Source organism: Salminus brasiliensis, chromosome 7, assembly GCF_030463535.1.
Source record: "Salminus brasiliensis chromosome 7, fSalBra1.hap2, whole genome shotgun sequence".
In the NCBI taxonomy this organism is placed as follows: Eukaryota; Metazoa; Chordata; class Actinopteri; order Characiformes; family Bryconidae; genus Salminus; species Salminus brasiliensis.
In genome coordinates this window covers 5,914,358-5,937,178 of record NC_132884.1, presented here as the reverse complement: position 1 = coordinate 5,937,178, position 22,821 = coordinate 5,914,358, and the positions used below count along the sequence as shown (strand labels likewise).

General features: G+C 44.5%; 1 protein-coding gene across 2 annotated transcripts in view; it reads right to left on the bottom strand.

The window, feature by feature from the left end:
* The window catches only part of kalrnb (kalirin RhoGEF kinase b), a 117,315-nt gene that overhangs the window by 27,363 nt on the left and 67,131 nt on the right, over window positions 1–22,821 (bottom strand). Inside the window, exons 29-34 of one of the 2 annotated variants that reach the window (XM_072683541.1) lie at window positions 22,475–22,586; window positions 20,086–20,276; window positions 18,789–18,890; window positions 18,161–18,303; window positions 16,291–16,393; window positions 5,198–5,444 (exon numbers count right to left, since the gene is read on the bottom strand). In XM_072683541.1, the coding sequence (XP_072539642.1) occupies window positions 5,198–5,444; window positions 16,291–16,393; window positions 18,161–18,303; window positions 18,789–18,890; window positions 20,086–20,276; window positions 22,475–22,586 (898 nt within the window). Of the gene's footprint in view, window positions 1–5,197; window positions 5,445–10,762; window positions 10,780–16,290; window positions 16,394–18,160; window positions 18,304–18,788; window positions 18,891–20,085; window positions 20,277–22,474; window positions 22,587–22,821 lie in introns of those variants that run through there. The other variant, XM_072683542.1, reaches the window with a different exon arrangement.

Sequence of the window (22,821 nt, the reverse complement as noted above, 5' to 3'; positions counted from 1 at the left end):
CCTCTACAATACTGTATATGCCTACTGTACTGAACACCCCTACTGTACTGAACACCCCTACAATACTTTATATGCCTACTGTACAGAACACCCCTACTGTACTGAACACCCCTACAATACTGTATATGCCTACTGTACTGAACATCCCTACAGTACTGAACACCCCTCCTCTACTATACATCCTTACAGTACTGTACCCCCTACAGTACTGTATATCCATACTGTACTGAACACCCCTCCTCTACTATACATGCGTTCATTAGAAGGGGTGTCCACAAACATTTTCACATAGAGCGAGAGCATCGAGTAGTGAGAGCGGGAGAAGGAGTATATATCTTGTAGAGAGAGAGGGGGAGAGTAGTGGTGGGTGGATGGTAGAGAGCTGGAGAAGTGATGGAGGGTTACAGGTGTGATGTGAATGAGTAACTGATCAGCTGGGGTAATGTTACACCTCGCTCTGTGAACTAACAGTCTGCTAACAGTTACATAAAGACTTCATTTGCAAGCAAAACAAGGAAGAAGAAGTGTGTGTGTGTGTGTGTGTGTGTGTCCATCCTGCTATAAACAGTTCAGGACTGCATACCGCAGTGGCCCACTTTAGAAGGGCAGGGTGTATATCACAATGTGTGTGTATGTGTGAGAGACTACCTCCAGCTACTTTCCTTACCTACTTCTCCAAAGAGAAGACAGATTTAGACTGTGTGTGAGTGTGTGAGTGTGTTATTTAGAAAGACAGCACCCCCCCAAAACCACCTTCCCGAACTGTCAAGCAGTCAAACACAGCTTTGTGGATCTGGTGGCCCTAATTCATTGCGTTGAAACAACGGACTGTCTCAGCATCTGCGTCTGATTCTTGAAACCCTAACACCAAGCTGGTACCAACTGAAGCAACACAACCTCCGTCATGAACTGACCTGACAGGTCAGGCCTAACTTCCAGTTACCGGTAATCCCAGATAAAGCAGGGTGGGATTTAACCAAAAGTTTATTTACGAGAAAATGCTCCACATCGTTTAGCTGTCTAATGCTTAGGTTAGGTTTCACAGCCTTCGCCTCGCCAAACAATGCTATAGAGAAACTGATAGCGCCTGGTGCACAATGGAGAGTGGGTAGCTACATCCCATAATACATAAACTGCACTCAAAGGACTACAGTGTTAGACCTTACTGTGAAATGTCACTACACAGGTTTTGTGCAAGTCAGTCTTCCTATGGTTAATTCAGCGTAAACAGCTAGGGGGGTACGGCGTACAAGTGTAGAGAGGCTCAAGACTCTACCTCACACCCCAAAGACTTGTCACTTGACCTGGACTATCACCCCAGAGACTGGACACTCATCTCAAACTTACATCCCAGATATTCCACACTCGACCCACACTCGGATCCCAGAGACTCAACTCTGACTCGCATCCCAGAAACCCAGAAACGCGACTCACACTTGCTCCCTGGAGACTAAAGCTGCCTCAAGACTTGAGACTCAGTTTACAATGCATGGACTTGAGACTTGACTCGCACTTATAGCTCAGTGACTCGACATGGACATGCACCTTCGAAACTAAAGACTCGCCTTGGACTCTCTTTTTCCCCAAGACCTGAGACTCAGCTCGCATCCCAGAGACTTGGAATTTGACGCGCAGTTGCACCCCAGAGACTTGACACGGACATGCACCCCAGAGACTAGAGACTCGACTCAGACTCTTGCCTCAACTAATTGAGACTCAGGTCGCATTCCATAGATTTGAGACTGGACTTGCAGTTGCCCCCGAGAGACTCGACACAAACATGCACCCTAGAGACTGGACTTGCACTCAGCTCGCATCCCAGGGACTTGGAATTTGACTCGCAGTTGCACCCCAGAGGCGCGACATGGACATTCACACTAGAGACCAGAGACTCAAATTGGACTCTTGCCCCAGAGACTTGACTCACATCCCAGAAACTTGGAACATGGCTCGCAGTTGCACCCCAGAGGCGCGACATGGACATGCACCTTAAAGACTTGAGACTCGAATCAGACTCTTGCAGAAAGTAGCTGAGTTTAGCTTTGCATCCCAGGGACTTGAGACTTGACTTGCAGTTGTACCCCAGAGACGGGACTCGAACATGCACCCTAGAGACTTGACTCAGACTCTTGCCTCAAATACTTGAGACTCAGTTCGCATCCCTGAGACTTGAGACTTGACTCGGCATGGACATGCACCCCAGAGGCACTCAGACCCTTGGCACCGTACCCCACAAACAAAATACACGACAAAGTTCTTTAAAGGGAGCCCAGAGTCTGGGATCAGATGAACATCTGAAAATCTCTGACCTGAATTCAAGCTCTGTCCTGGGCCTGATGTTTTCCTCCTAAACCCACCAGCTCTGTGCCCTCCCCCCCACCACCACCACCACCACCACCACCCATTTCCTTGGCCTATTCTTAGCGTGGGTTTCAATCAGACTGGAGGTCCACACAGATAGCAGGTGTAAACAGATGAGGCCCCCTGAAGGGATGTTTAAACCCTGCGCCTCACAAACAAAGGAAGAGAGGACCTGGGAGACAAGGGGAAGCCCAACGACGACAATACTGACCTAGGCAGAAGCATGGCCTAGACTTCCAAACACTGACACACACATACACACTCCCTAAACATGGCTGACCCCATGTCAACACACACAGAGACATACAACACATTCATCACCGTGACAAATGTTTTAATTTCCAAAATATTATTTTTAATTTTGTCACTTAGTAGCTCTACAGGTGGCCCTGTGAGAAGCTGCTTAAGTAAATGCCAAGTGTGACGCTGCATCAAGGCCTGTTTATGAGTCTTAAGAGAAAAAACAGTTTTGAACAAAATGTAATATTTTATTTTTATTTCTCATTTTATATTATTTCCTACCCAATTTGGAAGACAAATATCCCAGTCCCGGACTCTCGGGATTCAAATACAGCAATCCTCGGATCACATTGGATCACATCGGATCACACGGAGTCCATTTGAAGAAATTATGAAAAATCTTTAATAATGTTTTCATATAAAAGGCTATGTAACATCTTATTACTCACACAACTAGTCGCACTAATAGCGCCCCCTACCCCCGGTCTGAGTTTTTTTTTTATAACAGTACTCTCCAGCTTCAGGTGGCCAGGAGCTAGGCAGGAGGTTGCTGGTTCAAATCCCTGGACTTCTTGAGTATTGCCCATTGGGCACTAGGAGAGGAATTGACCTAGGTGGTGCTTCACTGCTTGCTGAAAGACTGGGCATACTTTAGGCCTTTGCACTGGACACACAGTGGGATTTATTCATACATCAATAAATTCATTTAAATGATACAAAAATTTGCATTTTAAGACGCTTTCTGCTCTGGAGCCTTAATTTTTTGCAGTTTTCGTGGTGATGTCTTCTTTCTCTTCGCATTGCATGTGTGCAGAGAACTGTGGGTAGCCAAGGGTCGAGAAGGATCCATCAGCCAAACATTGTGTAGGCTGTGCTTCTGGGCTGTATACGAGGGGAACAGCCTTTTTTGACATAGCGGCCGAAGAAATGCAGCCTACCTCGGCTTTAGAACACAGCGATACGTAGTGACATACTTGCATCACACTTCCCTTCCTGCCTGCTTTCCTTGATTTGGTCTGATCTGTAGCTCATGGCCTCAGTAAATACTGGCAAGCTGATTAGCATTTGGATCCACATGGATGCATAATGCTCAGAGCGTCTTGACCTTTAGGCACCAAAATGACAATTCAGACAGTGAGGTAGAACTTTAATTTAGATATAGACGATTTATCAATATATTCATATATAGACTAATTCTAATATTGTTTCTCACTAATATGTTCTGTGCCATATTTGATAGATAATGAAAATTATATCCATAACATAACACCCACAAAACAGGAGCGCTCCTGTTGAAAAGCTGTTTATTTATTTTTATGCAAATGTGTGCCCTACTCATACTAACTAGGACTTTGCAGGGCTGAAAGGTATGTTGGGAGTTTTTTTAATGTTGGGAAACAGCTTAACTTCCATATAAATAAACACATCGCTCATTTTCTGGAATCTTTCCCTCTGCTCATGTAACTATCCTTTCATACGCTGATACTGTTACTATTACTATTACTGTAATCCTCACTGTAACCACTGTAGCTGGAACTCTGCTGTGAATTCCTGCTACATGCTCCTCAGAGACACGAGGACTTTGCTTTTCCCCTCACAGAGGACCAGCTCACGTGGCTTGGTGCTAATATAGCAGCGACACAGATCAGGCCGCAAACAACACAAGAGCCTCTTCATAAGGATCAAAGGCATTGCAGGAAACACACATCGCCATTACTGCCATTACCATCTCCCATGACTCCTTACATCTGTTAATTAATAATCTCACCCTAATTATTCTTTAACCAGACAGCACTGTACTCACCACGACCCAGAAACTGCTACCGTCAGTACCGTTACAGCTCTAACGGCTATGCGTGGGCCAGGCTTAAACGCTGTCCGGTCAAACAGATAGGGATTTTTAAAACCCTTTTCACGCTCAAAACTCAGAACATTGCTGGGAGACATTTACTGCTAACCGCTGGACACAGATGGAATTTGTCCTCTGCCTCTGCAACCCATCCGTGCAGTGAACACACACGTGCACAACACTAGTGAGCACATAGAAACCGCACAGTGGACAGTGAGCCCCTGTGGCAGAGAGGCTTAAGGGCCTTGTTCAAGGGCCCATGCCATCAGCATATGATGATCTGGGAGGAGACTGCAGAGAGGGGCAAGATCAGGTGGCTTCTGCTGGTGGTAGGAAGCCAGTTCCCCCTCTTCAGTAAGTGGAGCCAGGAATGAGAGATGGTAGTGTTAAAGGTGGTGGAGGATTGCCAAGGTAGAGATGGTATTTATGGAATGTAAGATTAGGAGGCGGGGCTTCAGGCATGCCCCTCCTCCAAAAATGTTATTATCTCATAACATCACTTATCCTTCTCATGCTGCTTTTAAGACTGATATGTGTAAATGATGACTGTTGGCTACTCCTCTATACCTTTAGTGTAAGATGGGCGGAGCTAAACTGCTAACTGCTATAGGTTGAATGTCATTTTTTTGTTCATGTACATTTGGATCACGCCCCCTCTGCTTGTGCGTGTCCCTTATGTAAAAGTCCTGTACCTGTGGACTGCCAGAGCGTCTGCCTTGTGCTGTGTTTAACTGACCGGAGCCCTACCTTTGCCAGTGGGGTAGAAGCAGTCCATGTCGACGCTGCTGCGGGAGTGGGAGACGGACAGGGTGCTGCAGGGCACCAGCCCCTCCTGAGGCGGAGAGCGCTCGGTGGTCCGCACCAGACACCAGCCAGGCCGCTCGCCAGAGCGCTCCAGCACTTCCACCGTCTGACCCGACTGGACGCTCAACTCAGCCGGGCAGCCGGCTGCAAAGTCCTGCAGGACCAGCGTGTGCTCACAGCCACCAGACAGCTGCAGCGCCATGGGGAGAAGGAGGGAGAGATAGACATAGAGAAAGAGAGAGAGAGAGAGATCAGCCATAACATTAAAACCAAGTGAAATGAAAAACACCTGCATCTACAGTGGCATCTGTCCAGGGGTGGACATATCAGACAGGAAGTGAACAGTCAGATCTTGAAGGTGATGAAGGTGTTAAAAGCAGGGAAATGGACACGTGTAAGAATCTGAGCCACTTCGACAAGAGCCAAATTGAGAAGGCTGGACAGCTGGGTCAGAACAACGCCAGAAAATCAGGCAGGTCTAATGGAGTGTTCCTGGGATGCAGGGATCAATACCTACCAAACGCAGTGGAAAAAAAACAGAGCCACCTGTGAATCGGCCACAGGGACAATTACAGTGATGCAATCCAACGTACAGGACTGTACGCCACACACCACAGGACGCCTTCAGAGGTCTTGTGGAGTCCAGGCCTCAAATGGTCAGGTCTGTCGTGATGGCACAGGGAAACTGGGGAAACTGCTTAATGTCAGGTAGGTGGTGCTTGCCTTCTTTTGTAAGGTTGCCAGATATCCGGTGTATGTGGTTATTAATTACTGCCTGAAAATATGGAGGTCCGTCCGGGTTTAGGCCTATATAGAGTTCATTATAACAGTATATAACAACTTACTCACACACACACACACACAGAGCCCTCTTTCTGTGTTGGCCTTTGAGAGAGTGAATGAGTAAAGAGGAAGAGGCCGGTTTATACAGCTGTGCTTATTCTTCGCTCTACAGCCAATCCTGCATTGACCCTTTTCCCCTGCCCATCCCCAAAGGTGACCTCTAACCCCTGCCTCAAACTTCTAACCAAATATCTCGAGAAACATGAGCTCAACCAAACATGCTGACATGGCTCGTTATAAAAACTGTATAAAGTAATGGACAAAAGTATTGGGACACCTGCTCATTCATTGTTTCTTCCAAAAAGAGTTGATCCTGCTTTTGTTGGATTAACTGTCTCTACTGTCCAGGGAAGAATGCTTTCTACTGAAGTTTAGAGCACTGCTGTGAGGATTTGATAGCATTCAGCAACAGGAGCATTAGTGAGGTCAGAATGTTGGATGGTCACCACCCCACCTCACCCCAAACGTATTGGATGGAGCACCATTCCAGAGTTCTTCCACTGCTCCACAGCTCAATGCTTGGGGGGCTTTCTACCCCTTTTAGCCAATAGGTTCATGTTTATCTGCTCCAGAGAGTCCTATTCTATTGGCAATACTGCTCTGCAGGGACTAGACAAGCTAAGGGGCCTCCAAGGACCAAGGCAAAACCTTATTTGTCTACTGTGGAATTTGAGGTGTGTGTGTTTATCATTCTCCTCCTGTAAAAGCCATCTTCCTTTCACCATCACCTTTTTTTAGAATAGATGCTGCCGTGTTTGCATCCAGAATTTGACTGAATACACTTGATTTCAGAAGAAACAGTGAATGAGCAGGTGTCCCAATACTTTTGTCCATTTATGACGTATTTTGTTTTACAGCCATTTAATAGTATCTAAAGAGCCTTACTTAGGTATGCAAGCCTCACATACAGTGTGTGGGTGTGTCTTCTTATTCTGGTGCTGAAACGTGTATGTATGTATGTGTGTGTGTGTGTGTGTGTGTGTGTGTGTGTGTGTGTGCAGGCATGCGCATTTGCACGTCTCCAGCTACTAATTAACGTTAAACGTTGCTCTGGAGTGAGGGAAGGACACTTTAAGATTTATCGTGACAAAATCCCAGGGGAACAAGTGAGAGTGGCAGCGGAGGGAGAGGAACGAGGGATGAGGACGAGATGAGGAACGCCCTCCTCAGGGGAGCGAGCCGTGCTTCCCACTCCTGATCCACCACAGCTGGCCAGGAATTCCCGCCATATGGAGCACACAGTTTTCCACATGGAGAGAATTTGCAAGAGCACAGAGAGGAAGAAAAACCCAAAGCTGCTTCTCAGCGTTCAGACCGTGATCTGGAGCTCATAATGCTTCATCTACGAGGTCAACAGTGCGACACACGTCATAAACATGAACTATAGAGTAAGCGTCTGGTTGTGTCTTTCAGATTTTTTGGTTCGATATTTACAGCAGTGGTTCTCATCCACAGTCCTGAAGGACCCCTAGTCCTGCCCACTTCAGTGGTTTCCTGCTCTAACACACCACGCTAAACTCAGGATGGGCTTGTTAACAAGGCAGGGCAGGGGGGGCCTCCAGGACCAGGGTTGGGAACAAGGAGAAGTTATTACATTAAATATTACCCCGTCTAGGCAAAAGTATTGGGACACCTGCTCATTCATTGTCCCGTTGGAGTAACCGTCTCTACTGTCCAGGGAAGAAGGCTTTCTTCTGGAGAATTGCTGTGAGGATTTAAGGTGTTGGTCAGTGAGGTCAGGATGTTGGATGATCACCACCCCACCTCACCTCATCCCCAGCTTCCCAACTCATCCCATCCCAGCAGTATTGGATGGAGCACCAACCATCATTCCAGAGAACACAGTTCCTCCACTGCTCTACAGCTTAATGCTGGGGGGCTTTATACCCCGCTATAGCCCACACCTGGCATTAGGCAGCATGGTGCCAAGAGGTTCATGCTCATCCGCTCCAGAGAGTCCTATTCTATTGGCGGTTCTTCACTACAGGGACTAGACAAGCTGTGTCAGCAATGGGTGCAAATAGGTTACAAGGGGTGTCCACAAACTTTTGTGGGCTCAGCTGTTTGACTGTTTGACTTGTATGATTTCATAACCGGGATTAATAAAGTAAACAGTGCATTATAACATTAATAACTATTCGTTAACTATCTCTATCACTGACTCGGCCACGCCCACCCCAGTCCCATCAGTGTTGCTCTGCAGTGTGTTGTGTGAGGTTGTGTTTGTCTAAAGTGACTTTATCTATTGGAAAGGTTCGGCCTCTACAAATAAATCTGACTGGCCAAACACACTGAACACAGCTCGGCCGGCCACTCCCTCCAGAGCTACAGAGAGAAAGCACACTCCAAGAGTGAGCTCATGCTGTGTGTGATTCAAAATGCACACACATACACACACACACACACACACACTCTTAGACATGAAGCCATGCAAGTATCTACAGAGACATTAAATAAGGCAGGAATGGATCTGAGCTTCATAATTATCTATGAGAAGCTTGGTATGAATGGCCATTACACACACACACACACATACACACACACACACACACACACACACTGAGGCAGGGTCTGTCACAGCGTGAAATAGGAGAGTCCAATGTGATTAAAGAAGTGCAGGGTATAACTGTGTGTGTGTGTGTGTGTGTGTGTGTGTGTGTGTGTGTGCGCACGTATGTGTGAATAATTGAGTGAGAAGGAAGTATGGCGTGGTGTAAGGTCATAATGCCTCATTACAGAACACTCTTTAGTGAAACACACACACACACACACACCCACACACACACACACACTCACGCACACGTGCGCACACACCCACACACACTCCCACAGAGCAGCGAGGAGAAATGGAAATAAGGACTCCTCCCTAAAAACACACAGAAAGTTTGCTACTCTTTCACTCTTCTACACAATAAGTCAAATAGGGTTCTTCAAGGGTTCTTTAGTGAACACAATGGTTCTAAATGGAACCATGACAACCACTGGAACATCTACATGGGTCTTTGCCTGGCTGAACTGTTCTTCCTCATGATGGAAAACGTCTGTTGTGTATGGTTCTTCAAAAGTAAGAACCATATACAAGAGAACAGTCTCAGCAAAAAGGGTTCTATACAGTACACTAGATATATTACATATAGGTTCTCTTACTTTAACCATAGTGCAATCCTTCTTGGTGCTGTCTAGTTCTTTAGGGACCACCTACAACAGGTTTTCCATCGAATGTCAGGAAAAGAAGCACTTAAAATGCATTTAAAGGGTTCTTTGGGTTGAAAAAATTTGATACAGAACTGCTGCCTTTACTAAGGAACCCTTGAGGAACCTCACTGTTCCATCTTTTGATTCCCTAAAGAACCTTGTTTGTAACAGAGATGTGGGAGGGTTCATCGAATGAAGATTCTTTAGACCTTTCAAATATTCTTCACACACACAATCTGCATTACAAACAGGGTTCTTTATAGAACCGAAACACCTTTACTTCTAAGAGTGTATGACACCAGGAACCCATGTTTAGTCCATGCTTGGTGGAAAGAGTTCTATATAAGATCCTATAAAAGACTCATCTGATTCAGCACAACAGAGGAACATTTTTGGTGGTACACAGAACCAAAGGTTCTCCAAAGAACCTTGTTTCATATGGAAACAAAAAGGATTCAACCAGGCGAAGAACCACTGAAGCATTCAAAGGGGCTCTTTGGGTTGACAGTATTGCCTTTACTAAAGAACACTCGAAGAACCCCACTGTGAAGCGACACGGAACCCTATGCACAACAGATCTCACTAGAACATTACTGTTGCCCTTATTAAAGAACTCTCAAAGAACCTCATTACTATGAACCCCCTTGCAGTACATTCTAAGTAAAATGGGTTCTAGATAGTACTTCAAAAAAGATTTCCTTGAGTGTTTGACCAATTTTTAAAATGTTCATTTTTAAGAACCATGTACAACAGAGTTCTACCATCCGCAAAAAGCATTCCGTCAGGGATAGATCTACTTAGGTTCTTTACTGTAACCATTACTAAAGAACTATTGAAGAACCTCAGTCTGATGAGACACTGAACGCTAGGCAGAACAGATCTAAGCAGAATAGAACTGTTGTTCATATTGACTCACTGTCATGTGCCAAAGAACCCTTTTCTGTATATTCTTAGTAAAAAGGGTTCTAGATAGTACTTCAAATAAGGCTTCTTTGACCAATTGAAAAAGTTCATTTCAGAGGGAAAAACCATTTGAGCAATCGAATGGACTGTTGAGTTATCATGGTTCTACACTTTACAAAAGAACCCTTCGGCAGTACTATATAGAACCCTTTTTGCTAAGAGTGTAGTCTTTTATTTTCACAATTGGTTTAGGCCTAAGCTCATTTCTAGGCTGTGAAAGGTACAATTTAGAGAATAAAAAACACAACATCTGACAAATGAATGCTGCCCTCGCTTCCCACAACGGAACGGCATTCTGACGTGACCTGACCGTCCAGTGAGGGAACCGGTCATTACTTTAACCACCACTTACACGTAAAAGGCGAAGCGTTGTAATGGCATCTGTACCTCAACATCCGGTGCAAAGCTGACAGGCCTGTACTCGAGAATACTCTACAGTTAGCTTAGAACAGCCCAATACACAGCAGCTGTGTGAAGCCTACAGCAAAAAGAGACGCTTTTACTTACAGGTCTGGCTCCCTTAGGCTGCCTGAAGTTCATCCACTTGTGCATGATCCTGCCAATATCTCCCATCCAACCAACCAGCCTCAGACTGGCAAAAACAAAACACCCCCCTTTCCTATGATTGGCTCCCCTACCCTGTTGGGTGAAGAGTCTGGCCACACCCCTATCTCAAAGCTGGGGGGAAAGAAGTTAGTGGGTGGCTACATGCTACCAGGCCGCTGGCATGCTGGATTCAATTTCCACAACTAAACACAGACTGCACTGAGGTCTAGAGGCTGTCTCCAGCCCTGCCCAATTTAGAGAGCGAGCGAGAGTGTGTGTGTGTGAGAGAGAGAGAGAAAGAGAGAGAGAGAGAGAGAGAGAGAGAGAGAGAGAGGGAGAGAGAGAGAGAGACTGGGTTGAGTCCTGTGACTACAGATTGGGGATGTTACTCAATCACATGAGGTCAAGCAACATATGTGGGTGTGTGCATCTGGTTGGGCAATCAAAAGTGAGCCTATTCAGCCAGTTCAGCCAATGGAAGATGCATTTTATTACGCACAAGATAAAGACCAGGACCTGGTCCTGAAGGTCCACCACCCTGGAGAGGTCAGATCCAACACACCTGGCTCTAACATTCAGATGTTCAGATGTTTCCTGTAGGTCTTCGTTGCCTGGATCTTGGAGCTAAATTCTACAGGGTGGCAGATCTTCAGGACCTGGACTGGACACCCCTGGTCTAGGTCATCTTAAAAAGACCTAAATCAGCAGAAGAGGATTAGTGGTGGGTTAGTTTACAAGGCTGCAGCAATGTCGTATGAGGAGTACTCTACGTGCATAGACCGATCAGCCATAACATTAAAACCACTGGAATAACACTGATTATCTGGTTACTGTGGCACCAGTCCAAGTATGGTATCTACATATTAGTCAGTAAACCACCCCCGTTATACTGTGTAGATCCCCCTTATACCACGAAACAGCTCTGACCAGCTCTGACCAGATCCTTTAAGTTGTGTCCTGTAAGGTGTGAGGTGGGCGGGGCCTCCGCCAATCTAGTCAATGAGCTTTAGGTGCCCTTGACCCTGTCACCGTTCATTGGTGGTCCTTCCATGAAGCACTTTTAGTAGGAACTGACCACTGCATACCGGAAACCTGCGTGATGGTTCGTAGATGATCTGACCCAGTCATCCGGCCATCACAATTTGGGCCTTACCCATCAATACATGACTTTCAAGAACTGACTGTTCTTGGTCCCACCCCTTAACAGGAGTCACTGTAAGCAGCTAACTGAATGTTATTCACCTGTCGGTGGTCTTAATGTTATGGCTGGTCTGGGTGGTGATTACTGCACAAGGAGCATTAATAGAGATGAACTCTTGACCGAAAACATAATGAGGTTGAGCTGATTCAGTCCTTCGCTTAGGTGACCATTTGACCACTGCTGCAACCACAGAGTGGATTGGCACAGAGTGGAAATAACACACACATAAAGTAGCAGTATGCTGCACACTCTTACATACACACACACACACACACACACACACACACACACACACACACACACACACACTTCCTTCCCAGTCCCACACAGCATGCACTGCACATTCACAGAGACACAAACATCCACAGAACTGCCAACTGCCCAGAAACAATAAGTCATAGCTGGTGTTTTTATTCATAGTGCTATAGAGCTCACACAGCCACCCACACACACAACATACACACACACTCCAAAACCAAAAACCACAGTGACATCTGTGTTGAAGCAGACGCTCACTGTTACAATAAGTGCAGAGAGAGACAGTGAGGGAGTGTGTGACAGGCTGAATAACAGACAGAGGGAGGAGGAATGTAGTACACACTGTTATAAATAGACAAATACAGTAAATACATCCAAATATCTCCACTTATATACATAGAGGTGTGTGTGTGTGTGATTAGCTGTGTGTGTGTGTGTGTGTGTGTTAGACTGATGACTAGACTGTGTGGTAAACTGATAAAGTGACTGGTTATTAGTGACGGAGAGACACAGAGAAAAGAGAGAGAGAGCGAGAGAGAGAAAAAGAGAGAGAGACAGGGAGGGAAAGACAGAGAGTGAGACAGGAAAAGAGAGAGAGACATGGAGGTAAAGAGAGAGAGTATGTGAGTGAGAGAGAAAGAAGGTGAGGAAAAGAGAGAAAGAACAAATGAAGGGAAAGAGCGTGAGAAAGCAAGAGAGTGAAAAAGAAGGGAAAAAGAAAGAGAGAGCGAGAGAGAGAAAGAAAAAGAGAGAGACACAGGGAGGGAAAGAGAGAGAGAGAATGAGAGAGAGAGAGAGACAGGGAGGAAAAGAGAGTGAGAGAGAAGAGGGGAGGGAGAGAGGTTGAGAGAGAAAGGGAGGGAAAGAGAGCGAGAGAGACAGGGAGGGAAAGAGAGAAAGAGTGAGAGCGAGAGAGAGAGAAAATGGAGAGAAAGAATGTGTGAGAGAGAGAGAGACAGAGAGGGAGAGAGAGAGTGTGCGAGTGAGAGAGAGATGAAAAATGGAAAAGAGAGAGAGAAAAATGGAGGGAAAGAGCGTGAGAGAGCAAGAAAGTGACAGAGAGAGAGAGAGAGAGAGAGAGAGAGAGACAGGGAGGGAAAGAGAGCAAGGCATTGGTTTGCAGGGTCATATTGCGTGCTATGTAACTGTGTGTGTCCTGGTGGATTAATAGACTCATATACACCATATTGACAAAAGTATTGGGACACCTGCTCTTTCATTGTTTCTTCTGAAATCATATGTGTAAAAGAGCTGATGCTGCTTTTGTTGGAGTCACTGTCTCTACTGTCCAGGAAAGAAGGCTTTCTGTGTTCTACAGATTCTAGAGGATTGGGGCAGTGGCGTCTCAGTGGTGAGAGCACTGGGTTATTGATGACAGGGTGGTGGGTTTGAGTTTGCCAAGATGCCAATGTTGTGGCCCTGAGCAGGGCCCTTACCTCTCTCTGCTCCGGGTGTTTGCTGTGAGGATTTGATTGCATTCACAAAAGTGACAAAAGTGTCAGTGAGGTCGGGTTATTGGATGATCACCACCCCACCACAGTTCCACTGCTCCACAGCTCAATGATTGGGAGCTTTATATCCCTCTAGCCCACACCTGGCATTACATGTGTGTATCTGCTCCAGAGAGTCACAAGCTGTGTGTGTGTGTGTGCATTTGCACATCTGTGTCAGAAATGTGTGCAACTTAAAGCTGCTGAATGCATTCATTAGAAGGGGTGTCCACAAACATTTGGACAGCTAGTGTCGATACACAAGCCAATCAAGCCTTGACCTGTTTTAGATCAAACAGTGGAAGCTCACAGGAAGAAACGTACTGCTGGCCAGCCGTTTCACAACGGTCAGTGTCGGTCCACGGCCTCGAAACTGACCTCAAGTCAGAGCCTGGACGGGGCGATGGACAGGGGACCAGAGGACGATGAAGAGGCGAGAAGAAAGGGGAAGCAGAGAAGCTGTGATTCATTCAGGCCACAGAAAACGGTGGTGCGTCTTACACAGAGCCGGGGACAGACATGAACCCTCACAATAACCCTGACCGTTATACCGACCACTAAACACACACTGCCCGAAACAAAACATGAAAGGAACGCGCTGCGGCTGGAACGTGCACTCGAGGCGTATTAAATTTGCTTATTTTAAAAGCTGTGTGGCCAATAAGAGAGAAGAAAGGGCTCGGGGTTTTAAATGCAGCGTCTCGGTGGACGGAGCTCAAGCGTGAGCGCTGTGAGGAGCTCGGGACGTGAGAACCTCTATCTTTCATATTTAAGGTTTGGAATACACTGTGGCCACACCCTAACAGCATGTGCACTACTGAACTGGTCTCACATACACCCCCACACACTCACACACATACACACACACACACTGAACAGCAGATCAGACTTTCCACAGAGGGACAGCATCCCTGGATACATACATACACACACTCACACACACACACACACACACCCAGACACTTCCTCTCCTCTCCCACTCACAGCCCTCATGACAGGAATACTCAGACGGGCCTTTTTTTCGTATTTGCATCAGGCTTTCTGAAGAATCACCCAGTCAGGACGTTCTCACTAATATGCTGCAGATCATAACCAATAATCATTTCACATCAATCAATCACATCATCAGGCAAGATTGTCAGTATGCTCTTTAGCACAGCTCAAAATGACTCCAGTAGGGGCTCCGAGTGGTCCAGTGGACTACTGCTGCGCTCCATTTACCCCAGAAGTCGGATGTCGGAGCTGGGAATGAACCGAGTCAGACCTGAGTTGACCTTGTTCCAGTTAAACGTTCCGAAGATTGGACACTATTTTTATGAAATCCAAGGCTTTCGGAGTTCACCACACCTGGTTTGATCGTTTAACGCTGCGTTACAGCAAATCGAACCTAAATATGTCCCACTTTTGATCTCCTAGGTTAGCACTGTTAGCGACACCAGCTGATAACTCACACATCATGCTGTATTTTGAGCAGCCAAGCTCTACAGAAACACGTCCACAGAAAAAGTACTGAGACTGATTTAATGAGACACAAACAGGTTTTAGTGCCGATAAGCTGTATAACACTGCTGCTTTTACTACTGCTAATGTGCAGTTCGGCCATCTTGGATTTTGAACTCAGGGTTGGTGAGGCTCTCCCAACTCTTCTAAGCAGGACTTTTGACTCGTGGAGGCGTTACAGTTTCAATTCCCTACTTGAAAAATCCAACATCCCAGTTCAAATCGCTGCCATCAGCAGCCAGAGCCTGAGAGAGCACAACTGGCCGTGATCTCTCAGGGTGGACAGATGGCTCGCTCTCTTTCCCCTCATTATTTCAGTGAGATGCTGGCCGACACAGGCGTGTGTGAGCCGATGCATCGGAGCTGGGTCACTGTTGGTGTGTTGGTGACCTGGTGGCCCGGTGGCGTTTTTTTTTTTTTTAAGAAAAGAGGCGGTCAATGGTTGGGCAAGTGTCGGAGGAGTCATGTGGCAGTTCTCACCATCCCAGTGTTGGGAGCATTACATGTAATAGGGGAGAAGAGTACTACCGAGTGGGTTGGGTAACTGGTTGTGTGAAACTAGGGAGGAAAACTGGGTGAAACTTCAATCCTGTTTGGTGTGGAGCATCGTAACAACTAGTTCCTACCAGGAGCAAACTGATCCACAGTTCACTGGAAAGCAGGACAACACCTGCAATTCCTGACATTAAAAACTAATAATAACAAATAATCAATTTAATTTAGTAAATTTTCTGTAATAACGAACAATACTTGCTCTATGTGATGTCCTTTGTTTATAAAATGTATTGTAGTTTATGCTGTAGGTTTTGTGGAATATTGAGGAACCGATACTTCTTCAAGCCTTCAATCCCAGACGGTTCACAGAAGACGTCTGGGTCACTGCACAGTTGATATGTGTTTGATATGTCATATGTGCTAGGTGTGTCCAATCTTCTGGGTGGTACTGTACACTCTGTTACAACAGGAAACCATTTCAGCTAATGACAGCAACAGTCATGATGGCTGATTGGATGTGTAGTGTGTAAAAGTTGTGGTCCTACCTTGTCGCTGTCCACTGTGTTCTGAGATGTTCGCGACGCGATGGAGATCGTGTCTGGCTGGCTGCTGGCATCACCCTGACTGTCGGCGTCTTCTGTGGTTTCCCTGAACAATGACACGTCACACAGACTTATTGGTGACATCATTTACACTATAATGTAGCTGTGAGAAAGTAAGAAGGTCAATTACACAACTGCTAGAATCATTTGTCATATCGTTACGTTTTGTAACTGTTTTGTATTTTTAGGTTCAACAATCTATTTTTATGATGTTTTATTCCATATTTTACATTTGGAACCTAATTGGGTTAATTGTTCTAATTATTATATATTTGCCTGCAGCATAAATATAAATATAACATGTGAATGAAGGTTGTGCCAAGCCCATTAAACATAAAACTGTAACTACTAGAAATCTGTTAAGTTAATTATTATGTACTTTATATTAGTGCATTAGAGTTAAAGTTATAAATATATGTTTTGATGTTTCATCAAATCAAAAATACAGTTATGACTAATAATGAAATCACATTTCATTCATTTAATGCTTAAAATATATTGAAGCATTTCGGATACAACAAGAACTCATAAAATAATAAAAAACTCCTGAGTGATGTCAGCCCCTCGGTATCACGTCCTCCCCGGGGGCGATTCCGAGCCGCCGCCCACAGGCTCACATAAGGATTTTTGTTGTGTTTCCGTTCATGTTTTGATTCATTGTATCGGTTCAGTGTTTTGGTTCATGCTCATGTGTTTGGAACAGTTTGTTTGTTTTCACACGTTTATCATGTCCTGTTTAGTTAATGTGTTTCACCTGAGACTAGGGGTACTTAAGAAGCTTGGACTCTGAGCTCCTCCCCGAGAATGGTTATTTGAGGACCTCGAGGTAGCCTGAGAGGTTCAGGACACAGATCACGGTGTGTTTAGGCCAGCTTCGGTTCTTTGTTCACGTCCTCGAGCGGGCCATCCGGCTATCTTCTGATATAGCGTGGCGCTTTCGCTCACTTCTTGGTTGTACCCACGGCTCTCGCTCCAGCTAGGCGACCCTCTTCCATGCTGCGTAGTCAGGTTTGGTCGGCCTAGCCATTTATGGTTCAGCGGCTGGTTCTCCAGCTCTCTTCTCGCGCGCATCCTTAGTTTCCCCCTTAGTCTCCGCAGGCACTGCCTGTTTGTTTAGATTCCCCCCATTTCCCAGCCCGGCTCACCCAGCTAAGCTCCCAGAGCCCCCCCGGTCTCAGGTGTGCTTTTGTGTTCACCATCTTGTTTGTCCAGTTTACGTTGTTTTCCTGTTTATGCCCATTAGTTGCTGCATTGTTTGCTTTGGTTTGCATGTTGTATTATTTTCCTTTGTGTTATTAAAGTACTTGCATTGGATCCATCTCTGCGAGTGTTCATTCCTCTGTGTCTGGCCTAACCCGCCATGACAAGTGGTAGAAAAGGTTTAAAGACCAAACCCCTTTAGTAGGTTTATATTACATTTCTGAAACTAAAATACAGGTGTAATTGCAGTGGGATTATTTAGTTCATTGAATTTACCAACTATGTAAATTCAAGTCATGTCCAACATTCTCCATTTGAGACATCTATTATAAATAAAGCAATCATTTTTGCTCTACTGGATCCACTATTGTGTATAGTGCTTGGTCCCCAATGATTCCCATGTGCAATGAAATCTGCCATAAAATCCACACGATTCATGTGGTTTATCAGTGAAGATGGACAAGTCTGTAATATGTAATATGTAAAGTTGGCATATTAGAATCACTGAATACATTTACGACCAATAATCAATGTCTGATTATGGAAAAAGCAGAATAAGTAAAAAAGGGATGCAGTGGTATGAAGATGTGGCTGGAGGAGCACTATGGTTTACCTCTTGCTGATACTGCGCTGCCTGGCTGGGGTTTTGGGAACGTGAATGGGCTCCTTCAGTGCCCCCTTCAGGTGCACAGTCCTCTCCTGGATCACCTCCCGGATGTTTCGGATCCACTCCTGCTTCACCTCCATACTGGACGCCTGCGGAAGTGTGCAACAGAGAGTGCGTGAGAAGAGCGCCCAACACTACAGACAACATTGAAGAAGACAAAGTCAAAAGTTTGGGTATTCTTTTTCCAAAAAAAAAAAAAAATTACTCAAAATACTCAAAAAGGGAGACAAAAATAGACTCTATTAGCAGTGCTGCAAACTCCCCCTCCTGGCCCTTTCTAGGCATTCTTGACTGTGTGTATTAAGAAAACGTGCAATAGCAGCATTTAGGGGATTTTTTGAGACCTACTTTTTTTTTTTTTTTTTACAGATAGGTACATATCCAAATTGTTTCCCAAAATAAGCCAGGTCATGTTTCATAACCAAATATGATCAAATATGTTAAGCTATAGGCACAAATTGACAAAGAAGACAACTTACATTCTATTAGAAATGTTAAAAAAGACATGTCCCCTAGTTTTGACCAGTACTGTATATGGCCTATGTACATAAACGGGACCAAGCGCCAGTCTTACTTTAAGGATGGTTTTGCTGTCTGATGTCGGAGTGCGTCCTGCCCACAGGGCAAACTTGCAGGGGTCTCCCTCTATGTGTTCCGTCACTCCCAGCTCTGAAGTCTGTAAAATACAGCCGGAATAACAGAGAAGGCACTCAATTCTGAAGGCTGTGGTCAACAACACTGAGAGCACACAGGGAATTCCAAATAAATGCTACTGCCCTTTAAAAAAGCCTGCGAATGCTTTTCCAGCAGACCACATCCTGCTTGAATGTCACTGCTACACTGTACTGTCACTGGGCCACTCTGGGCAACTCCCCCATCACTAGAAATGTCCCCAACACTAGGAAGGTAACGACTAGCACATGTCTCCCTCGCCAGCCACCGCCTCTTTTCCAACTGCCGCTGAGCACTGCAGCACTGCTAGCCAGCCAGCACCCTTGGAGCAACAGCTAGCAGACGCCTGTGCTGAGCAACATCACACTAAGAGTGACGTGGGGAGGAAGTGCCATCAACCCACCCCTGACAGAGCAAGACCTTTTGCTAAGTTGTAGCTATTGTATTGTAAACTGTTTCTGGATGGTTGCTAGGGTATTGCTATGCAGTTGTTATGGTACTGATGATAGTTGCTTAGGTGTCCCAGGTGGTTGCAAATGTGTTGCTAAGTAGGTGCTATGGTTTTGCTAAAGTGTTCCTAGGTGGTTGCTATGCTATTTCAAGCGTTTTCTTTGTTGTCTCTGGTGGCTGCTGGGGTACCCTATGTTGGTTGGGTGTTACTATTGTATTTCTATCATTGTGACATAAGAAAGGTGGTTGTTATAGTATTTCAAGTGAATGCTAAGGTGTTTCAGGTGGTTGCTATGGTATTTCAAGTGTTTGCTCTGTTGTCTCAGGTGGTGGCTGTGATGCCACCTTTCTTATGTCACAATGATACAAATATACACATAGCAACCACATAGGTTGGTTGGGTGTTACATGTGTATTTGTATCATTGTGACATAAGAAAGGTGGTTGCCAAGGTGGTTGGTATAGGATTTTTAAGTGAATGCTAAGATGTTTCAGGTGGTTGCTATGGTATTTCAAGTGTTTGCTTTGTTATATCTGGTGGCTGCTGTGGTACCCGATGTTGGTTGGGTGTTACTAGTGTATTTGTATCATTGTGACATAAGAAAGGTGGTTTCCAAGGTGGTTGGTGTAGTATTTCAGGTAGTTGCTAAGGTATTTGAATTATTTGTGTCAGAAGCTCTGGCGATAGCTGGTATTTAAGGGGTTGAACAAGATTAGAGGGAGTGAACCACCCCTGTGTCACGCCATACCAGCAGCCTGCTCTTATAGACGTATTTTGTGCGTCCAGACGAGTCCTTCATCTCTTTGCTGAAGACGAGGGAAATCTCAAAGAGGAAAAGGTGGCGGTCTCTGCCTTTCCGGATCAGGGATTTGGGGTCCCACACCTGGAACGTGTCCTGTAGGATCAGCTCCCCCTGAACAGCCAGGTTCTCGTCAAAACCTACAACACAACAACAATCTGAACGTCTGAACCGCAACCAAACCGCTGTAACTGAATCGGAGTTTTTTTATCTTTCTGTTCAGTGGTCTTAATAAGAGTGAGGGTGTTTTCCCAGCTGGGAATGTTCAGTTCCACATGTCTGAAATGAGGCTGGCTAATAAAGCTGCAGCCCTTTACGGGCTTTTTACACACAGTCAGGAGTAAGTGAACAGCTGGTGTGAGGAAGCAACTCACTGTTATTACGTCATGCTTTTCTTCTGCTGTTATCAAGACAGTGATTAATATGCAACAGTCAATTAATATGATATTAATTCATATTAAAATTAATATGAAGCAGTCAAAAGTCTGGACATATCTACTCATTGAGAGGTTCTCAATTTACTAAACTTCTAAAAATAAAGGCGCTTTATGGGGTTCTTTAAGCGATGCCATAGAAGAACCAGTTTTGGTTCCACCAAGTATTTTGGTAATAGAGGAGAGTGTGACGAACCTTTCAAAGGTCTAAAGAACCATCACGCAATGTCTAATTTCTTTACAAATTCAAAGATTCTTGACACTCTATTGCAAACATGGTTCTTTATATATATATATATATATATATATATATATATATATATATATATATATATATATATATCCATAGACCACTTAATTTTAACTACGTTTATGGCAGCTGTTTTATTCCAGGCATTTCATCAAAAAAAGCTGATTTACAGACTATGAATGGCATAAAGTCACCCAACAGCAAGGTGAAAGACTAGTGGAGAGCCTGCCAGGACAGAAAAGCTGTGATTGGCAGTCAAGGTTATTTGACCACAGTGATTTTTGAATGCTCTCAAAGTTCAAATATTAGCACTGTGTTGTTTAAACTTGAATAATACCTTCTTTGCATTATAATTATTATAATCATTTATTTGCATTATTTGAGTTGGAATTTAGAGGAAATGTTGTCCATGGTTCATGGTTCAAATGTTAATTTCCCTTAAACACACTGCCTATAAATAATAAAACCAGAGAAACTGACCATGTAGCGTCTCTTAATTTGTTTCCGGAGCTATATATATATATATATATATATATATATATATATATATATATATATATATATATATATATATAAACTTCACTATTAATATTTGTGCTACACATTTACACACCATAAGCCTTTATATTACAAAATATTTAACGGAAATAAATGAACCAATTATAACCAAATGATTTACCACTGACCCAAGATGTCGTCTATCACCAAACAAGACAAGACACCATAATCACCATAATCATTTGTGTTGGACATAGATGAAAGTTGGCCTCCGACTTTAACCCATCCGTGACAGTGAACCCACATGCCCAGAGCAATGGGCACTCATTGCTGTAGCGCCCGGGGAGCAGAGAGGGTGAAGGGCCTTGCTCAAGTGCCCAACAGTGGCAGCTTACAGAGTCCTGGTATTGAACCCACAACCCTGTCATCAATAGCGTGGTGTGCTAAATAGCCCGGTGCTGAGCCCAACAACTGGCCCAAGATATGCCTAGATATATCTAATATCTGACCTGCTTTAGTTTACGAAAGAATAATGCTAGGCTAATGTTGCTAACAAACACTGGACTGTTGCCATTCTCATCTTGATAAATACATGCCAAAATATTTTTATTAATGTTTATTTGCTTTAATAAAGCTATTAAGAAACTACGTAAACATAAACAATACTGTGGACAGACCTTATTTGAGTATTTAAGCTAAAATTGGACAGGACTGGACTGTAATGCGTAGAATCACATTACAATCAACTGGTTCCAGTTACTCCATCTGGATGTCCTGCAATTCGGCCATTACGTGTTTTAAAGCTGTTTGATTTGTCTGAGCAAAATGAAGGAAGAACGTTTTTTTTGGATTTGCAATTGATGTTTCTGGCCATGCATTTACAGAGATGAGATTGGTGACAGTCCAAGTCCATTGTTTGTTAGCAAAGGTAGCCTAGCATCTCTCGTTCTAAATGAAAGAAGCACATGTCAGAAATCAACCATGTCTTAGCTGACTGACTGTATGTAGGCGAAGTGACATACATTAATCACATTAATTCGATTTTTCACCAAACTATTCCTTTAAGATTATTAAATACATACATATAATACATAAAAAATCATAAAATACATCACACATCTACAGTAAGTGTGAAATACGCTACATTAGTGCTTACCTTCCAACATGCTCACATGCATGGCATCGTTGGCTCGCTTAGGCACACTCAGCATCACCTCCAGACCTTCCTTTATCTCCCCTTTCCCCTCCTCACAACACGTCAACAACTCCTGTTACACACACACACACACACACCAACACACACACACAAAAGCATTGTTTACAATATCAAGTGCATTAAAATGGGGTTTGTCCCTCACTGCTGCACTAACAGCCTTTACACTGGATGTTGGAGCATTGCTGTAGTGATTTGACTGCATTCAGCCATAAGAGCATTAGTGAGGTCAGGTACTGATGTTCATGATGATCAGTTCTGGATCACTCCAACTCATCCCAAAGGTTTTG